Source organism: Battus philenor, unplaced genomic scaffold (genome assembly GCF_028537555.1).
Source record: "Battus philenor isolate CCGP_79_NKW_IND1 unplaced genomic scaffold, ilBatPhil1.0.hap1 SCAF_28, whole genome shotgun sequence".
In the NCBI taxonomy this organism is placed as follows: Eukaryota; Metazoa; Arthropoda; class Insecta; order Lepidoptera; family Papilionidae; genus Battus; species Battus philenor.
In genome coordinates, this window is record NW_027181691.1 from 10624679 (window position 1) to 10632976 (window position 8298).

General features: G+C 35.4%; 1 protein-coding gene across 1 annotated transcript; it reads left to right on the forward strand.

Annotated features, from left to right (window-relative positions):
* Positions 1–8031: 8031 nt before the first annotated feature.
* LOC137925849 (eclosion hormone-like) lies at positions 8032–8298 on the forward strand. Its single transcript, XM_068769312.1, has 2 exons — positions 8032–8106; positions 8146–8298. Exons 1-2 carry the CDS (start codon positions 8032–8034, stop codon positions 8296–8298), a joined length of 228 nt encoding a protein of 75 aa, XP_068625413.1.

An 8298-nucleotide genomic window follows, 5' to 3' on the forward strand; every position in this document is an offset into this window, starting at 1 on the left:
ATCTTCATCGTTCTCTCCAGTGTGAAAGTTTAGATTTAAGACTGTTGCATCTTCTATAAACTTATTTTCGATTAATTGTATACAATTGACTTCCAGGAATCGAAGCCGTGACCTACGATCACAAGTATCAGTCTTATACTGCTGAGATATTATTATATCTGTCCACGGTTTTATCAATGAAGTCTGTATAATGCACAAATTTATTTGTTTTTTTCTTTCATTTTGTAATTCTTCTCCATTGATATTTATCAATAATATAAGTACTTGTAGTAAAAAAGCCTGTAAATCTGCAAGTCGTTGACGGCTTTTTATGGCCTCCGTTATTGGGGACCTATCGTTCACACCTACATGTGAAACAGAGACTTGGTATAGGTTTAATAGTTTTTTCAGGTTTAAATTTTTATTTTCTCCTCCTATGCTTCACAATTTTCTCTTCGATTCCTCATCTTCTTTGCTTTACAAATTATGACACTTTTTATATTGTTACTACCGTGGAATAGGAAAAATCAGACTGCCTAAAAATACGTCTGTTAATGTTCTAGAGTTCAGGCAACGAAACTGGCAGCGATTCTGCCAACAGCAGCTCTTTCTCTACCATTTTCACTATTATGAGTCTTGTTGTTCACTTCTCTTTAGGATGTAGACTGACCTAGAATGTCCTTTAGTCATCAACAGCCTTCCAGTATATAATAATTTTGATATTTGAAAGTTTGAAATTAAGAACATTGTCAATTTTCTTGCAAGCCAGCTGCAGTATGAAACCTCTGCAATCGTCACAAAACTATAATTTGGATACTCGTTCTAATGGATTTTAGTCATACTAACTTCTCGAAACTTTTCTAAACATTTTGTGTGTGGCAGCTATATTGGCTTTTATTGTCTTTGTGACAATATTTATTAAAATATTTATGAATATAGCATATATACTTATAAAAAACATCAAACTGACTATCTTATATAATCAGGCGTTACCTCCCGAAAGTTCATACAAACTAAGAAAGGGAGTAATATATAGCTACTTCCGCTATGCAGCAGTAGTCGTGCAATAAAGTGCACCGCTCGCCCGCCCGCTGATAAATGCGCGTGCGGAAAACAATGCGAAATACAACTGCCACCGTTAATCTACTCTACACGTGTTTCACCCCTCCACGGGGCATCCTCAGGAGATGTTATACCGACCAGTGCCAAACACCTAGTTATCAAACTGACTTGCATCGCACTCGCTTCAGAAAGGATAAAGAAACAAAAAAATATAAAATAATTTAAAGAATAAATAATCATTGATCTAGTATTTTTTAACCGTTTTCTTATGAATCTAATTTAAAAAATAATAAATATAATTAACACTAAACGTGATCTATAACTCCAGGGTTCATTAACAGGTAAAGGGAAAAATAATCATAATTTCTTTTCTCGATCAAATCAGACTTGAGTTGACCTCGTCAAAGGAGAGTAACTAGTACAGCCCCTCGGATTGGTAATTTTACTTTTGATCGGAGGTCACGAGATCGATTTCCGTGATACAATCTATATAATTTACATTTAGTTCATTAACTATATATGTCTGCTATTGTGGACCTTTCGTTCCACCGCCTATTTCAGAGTTCCCCAAACTTTTTTGTGTCGTAGACCCCTTGCCATGTTTTTCCGTGTTGGGTAAACCCCCTACTTACCTGATATTGATTTCCTGTTAATTTCTAACTGTAGTGAACTGTAGTACAGTGTTAAAAACTTAAAGTAAAAACCCATGTTAATTTATATATTTATTAATTGAATTTAAATTAAAACTACTTAAAATAAAAATTTGTATCTGTTATGTAAAATATACGTAACATTAAATAAAAATAAAATAAACTATAAATTAAATAACATAAGCAATAATTTTATTATTTCATAAGTACTTTTATAAATATAATGTTTTGATATTATAAGATAGTATGATGTATGTAAATAGGTACTATCAGTGTATTTGTTGAGATCTACTATCGTGGACCCCCATTTTCATTTCATGGACTCCAAATTTTTTTCGTTGACGTAGTCCCCTTGCAAGTTGTCATAGACCCCTAGGGGTCGATATAGACCACTTTGGGAATCACTGGCCTATTTTGTTGGTAACATGGATTTACTTTCTTTATTAAATTTTTCACTTTCTTTTTAATATTTTCATACTCTTCGTCTCATTCACAATCTCTATCATTCTGTTCTTCTTTCCATAATTCACTCTGTTTCTCTTCCGCTGTTATATCCTTTCATCTATCCTCAATTAACTACATAGAATTGTCATTGCTCACAAACAAACTTTTAAAGGGTCCACTGTGAACCATTATATCACACTGCGATTGCCAAGTGTGGTGATAATGGTACATCCACCCACAGATGTCTTTGGTGGAGGTCTAGACCTTTCAAAGAGCGTCTGTAGGCTTAAACGATAAGACGGGTGATATACCGGAAGATCACTGACTGGCAAACAGAGCATAGAACATCCATCAAGCAAGCTGGAAATATGGTCTTGGTAAAGTTCCCGAAAGACGCCGAATGTAGGTAGCTTCCAGAAAGTTCTATTGGAAGTCTTTGAGGTAGACCATTGTCCAGCTGTGAACGTCAAATACCTATAATTGTAATGATGATAAATAAAGTGTTATTTGTGTAATATTTTCGTCACGGATGAAACCTTCACTATTATTCGATTCGAAAAAATTGTTTATTTTGTTTGAACATACGTCAAAGCTACTATTATTGTGTTATATCTTTTTTAAATGTGGCTGTGATTCTGTGAACTGTTTTTTTACGTAACTTTTACTTCTGAAACAATGTGATGTAGACTTTCGTAAAGAAAAAATATTTTTATTTATAAAAAAATCTACTTGTAAATAGTAGATACAAAAAACATTTTTAATTTCGGATAAATCGTCGATTAAATTCAAAAGAAAAGTTTTAAGCCAATCTAAAAATAACTTCTTTCTCCGCAAACAATTACAGCTAAACTAAATCCGATTATTTAATAATTTTTATTGGGGTTCCATTTAACGTAATTATATTTTTACACTGCCCTAATTGTTATTTATTTATTTATCTATTTTTTCTGTGGTCCTTTACAACTGAAGATGCATACGTAACGGAATATAAACATTAATAGATATATTACTCCAATGTATCAATTCAAATATGGAATAGAAAGTAATACATTTAAAAAAAATAGATCTCAAAGAAAAGATGCATAACAGAGGTTGTTTGATAAGTAAATTCCTTCATCATTTCAGCTGACACACGTTGACTTCAGGTCATAAGCCTCCAACAATAATTGCCACGATGATCTTCGCTGCCTGCATCCATCACCTTTCTGCTACCTTAACACGTTCACTGCGGGCCCAATTTTGAAGAACTTTCAGCTGGTGCGGCTGAGGTCGAATCAGCCTCAAGCTGAACTTCCTAGTAGTGCGGTTGAGGCCTTTTCTGCCTCATGTTCATCAATATTTTTTTACAATATTGAGTCAATGCTTCGCAGACATAAAGAAAGCTATATTTATCTTTGTCATACCTCATACGGTTGAGTGTAAACAGCCGCCGCACTAGAGAGAAAACACGAGTTTTACGCGCCGCACCAGTGCAAAGTTTACCATGAGGCTGAATCGACCTCAAGCCGCAGTGAACGTGTTAATTATGTCAGTCCACCTATTGGAGCGTCTACCTCATGGTTGCCCAGACTTATTAAGACTAAAGGCCACTCGGGCAAATCATGAACTGATGGCGGGCCGATCGCCAGAAGTATAGGTAATTAAAGACAATAAAGTATTGATAATAATTAGAATTACATATTTTTCGAATGTAGGAGAGTATTATTTTTGCTGTCAGCGGGCCACCAGTATTCTGTGCATCCATGGTCTACCCTTACCACGTCTATCAGCTCATGATCTCCACTCTAGGATCATTCATCACCAACAGTCGCCGCCTGCACATGCGATATGCTCCACCTGCTGCCATTTCAGACGAATAATTCTTTGAACTACTCTGCGGATTTCGATGTTTCTGATTCAACCTTAAAACTCGAAGCATAACCCTCTCCATTGCTCTCTGTGTTACTTACAACAACTATAATATCTGATTGATTCAGACGTTACTATGCGAAAATCCATCCTAAGTAAAAAAAGGACTAAAATATAGCTACTTCCGCTATGTAGCAGTAGTCGTGCAATAAAGTGCACCTCCCGCCAGCCCGCTGATAAATGCGCATGCGGCAAAAATGCGAATTACACCACTACCACCGTTAAATCACTCAACACGTGTTTCACCTCTCCACGGGGCATCCTCAGGAGTAATGTTACATCGACTAGTGCCAAGTACTGGACTGTGCTTAGCAAGACTACTGCTACATAGCGGAAGTAGCTATATATTAGTCCTTTTCTTACAACTATAATAAATATCTATATTTTAGCTATATTATATTCGATTTTTTATTATATTTTTCCATACTATGATTATCTGTATGATTGCCTCGTATAAGTCCGCCTATTGTACTTTTTAGTTTATTATAGCAAAACTATTTAAATGTGTCCTAGCGTGTACAATAAAGAATATAAAATAAAATAAAATATAGTATTAATTATGCATTCAATACATAGTTTGTATATATCGTGTACAAATTAAATAAAATTTTACACATAAAATAACATAAACAAAGCGAACTTCATACATTTATGTTACTTTTATTATTGTTTGATATTATTTTATTTCTTTTCAATTTTTTTTATTGCTGAGTATAAATGGTCAATGCTGTGATTGTCGTTCAGTGGTACAAGGAGATTTGTTCACGATTTTAATTCAAGTATATGTTGAAGGTGGTCTTCACTGCAGAAGGTACCACTTACATAAATAAATAATTATTGATCTAATGAAGATATTTGATTTATCGAAACTTATATAATTGACAAGTTGAACTGACACCGAGCAAGCCACATAGCGCACAGAGCAGACGGCCGCGGAACACTGATCTTTCTAGAATCTTATGTCCTATACCTAAAAGGTGAACAAAATTAAAGTCACCAGAAGACCAGTGGGTAGACCCAGGTATCGCTGGATGGATCGCGTTGAGGCAGACTTGCGCGAATTGAATGTCAACCAATGGCAGACGATGGCGCAAGATAAAGGAAAGTGGAAGTCTCTCGCTTCGGAGGCCAAGACCCACTTTGGGTCACTGAGCTAGCGGAGTAGTAGTAGTAGAAGACGCAGGATATAGACAGTTTCAAACAGGTTCTATTGGAAGGAGGTTTATATAAGGAAGCCTTTGACCAGCGGTGGACATCTTATGATGTAAATGATGATTTATAAATAACAAACTTCAAACCATGTAATGTGGTTTATTTAAAATATTCTTATTTACATTTTCAATACGGTACATACGAGACATTTTTATAAATTGTACATTAGTAGAGCGTCGTTAAGATCTTTTAAGAGACTTAGATAATGTAACTTATAAAAATGTGAGCAAAAACAAATAAGTAAATTTTAAAAGTAAATGTAAAAGCGAAGGCACCAACGCTAATGCCAGGAGAATATAGATCTTAATATTAAAAAAACGAATGTGGTACGTAAAATTTATTTCGCGATAATTACTTTTAAACGTCATCCAATTGCGGTTTACTTTGTAAGCAATTTTAGTCTTTGTTAGTAAAGGAACAATGTATGCGAAAATATATATATTTGGCCGACTAATTTATATTTTTATTACAGCAAAATTTATTCAAACATTACATATTAAATACTTTAAATGTTATACAAGGACTGTTTATTTTATAAACAATTTAGATTTTCGTAAGGAAAGGCGCAATGGACGCGAAGTCTTCGCAGTCGGGGATGGTCTTGCCTCTGTGCCGGATGCACGACTCCGCGCAGAGCGGCCCGTCGAACCAGCCGCCCAGCATCTTCTTGCACTGCGCGCAGTTCTCTATGCACACCTCCATCGGGTTGTAGCCGAACGCTATAGCCGGCTCCGCTTCGACGAAATCGAAGCTTCCAATAACGGAACAACATATAAAAAATGCAAATACCAATATAATCTTGGAAGACATTTTGATATTTATTTCTCTTTGGAGTGGATTGAATGAAGTATGGAGTTCGAATGTCTTAAGTTTATCCTGCGAGTCCTTTTATATCGTATTTCACTTACTTTGCTAACCATCCGAAACCTATCTCTGCAGGGAATATCTTTCAGTACATTATCAAATTAGTCTTGGGTAACAAAAACATGAGCATTTTCTTCTTAAACTAAAAGAAGTGTAACTGATATCCATACACGGTTGAAATTCCTGCCACCCGCACTGAGCGTTTTGTTAATACTTTTATAGTGCGAACAGCCAAGGAGTGGAACAACCTACCAGCGTCAATATTTCCAGATAACTATAACTTAAGAGTATTCAAGAATGAATAGGTATTTTTAATTATATAGCCTATATTCCACAGACTTGAGCCACGATACCTTTGTTTTACAAATTACATTTAATATTGTCTAATTTTTTTTTACACATCATTTTTTTTGTTACAGTGTAAACTAAGTCTGTTAAACTATTTCCTTACTTAAATCATAAATTGTTTAAAACTTTATTAAAAAGTAAACTACTTTTTTTAAAACCACCAGTGTCTTGTTTGTTTTTAACGACGCCCTAATAATGTCCATTTTTTAATATTACCTTTCGTGCGATCACTTCCTAGTCCCTAATCCATATCGCTATCCTCAGGTGATACTCCAGTATCCGTGCGGCGATTGCCGTATTCACCTTATCGATGTATCTTACAATGTGACTAGGTTTCTTCTAGGCAAGCATGCAGCACCATAGACATCGCTTAACATCAGACGATACAGAAGTCAAATGCATCCCTTATAAATCAAATTATAATATTATATATATCCTCAGCACAACATAGCTTACATTGCAATCTTTAGCCAAATCAAGACGTATAAATTCGTTAGAAATCACTTAAGTATGGTAATCAATACAGATAACAAGTTTGTGGGACTTCAAGTTATCCATCAAGTATAGATAGTTTTGAAAACTAACAAACGTATATGAAACTTGCAAGTATCAACTCTATAGATCTCCTATAGAGTTGATACTTGCAAGTTGAACTTGAACCGTTGTATGGGACACTTGTATTGATTTAAGGCTTTTTGATTGAATTAAGGCTTTTAAAACGTAAATTATATATGGTGATTAGTTCTAGGTAGACTGTGATGTAGAGAATATTAATCATTATAAAACTTTGAACACCTGTTTCCAATCAACCTGTATGTTATTCTGAAATCTTCGTCGTTGTGTCAGCTCATAGATGTCCACTGTAAGGCATAGAACTTCCCCAAAGATATCTATGGAGGTATATACCATAATCGTCATGCTTGGCAGACGGGTTGATGATCGCAGTGTTATTACGGTTCGCAAAGGACGCTGAATCCTCTAAAAAAACTTTGTACAAATGAACAAAGTGATTTATATAAGATTGTATTCCGGGAATCGAATCTGCGACATGCGATCGCAAGTACCTGTGTTCTATCACTCTGAAATGTAACTTTAATTTATTTTTCTGTTGCGTCTGACCAATAACTCCTTGGCAGTTTAAAATCGATTTAATATTCCAAATTTAAAAATAAAACTTTTTCATACTATATTACTTTTATCTTTAAAATGCGATCCGTATTTGCTTTTTTAAAAGCTTGTGTTCCAAAAATAACGATTCGATATATCGTTTTAGTGGAACAATGCCCACTTCTGGACAAAAGCCTTTTCTAAGATATCCAATAAGACCGGTTATAATATGCCGGCATAGAGCGTCTATCGACGACGAATATAAGAATAACATAAAAAAATATAATTTGTAAAACAAAGTCTAATTAGATAATGTACTTAGCGATATCCCCTGCAGAGATAGGGTTCGGATGGTTTGGCAAAGTAAGTGAAATACGATATAAAAGAACTCGCAGGATAAACTTAAGGCATTCGAACTCTATACTTCATTCAGTCCACTGCAAAGAGAAATATCAAAATGTCTTCCAAGATTATATTGGTATTTGCGTTTTTTATATGTTATTCCGTTATTGGAGGCTTCGATTTCGTGGAAGCGGAGCCGGCTATAGCGTTCGGCTACAACCCGATGGAGGTGTGCATAGAGAACTGCGCGCAGTGCAAGAAGATGCTGGGCGGCTGGTTCAACGGGCCGCTCTGCGCGGAGTCGTGCATCCGGCACAGAGGCAAGACCATCCCCGACTGCGAAGACTTCGCGTCCATTGCGCCTTTCCTTACGAAAATCTAA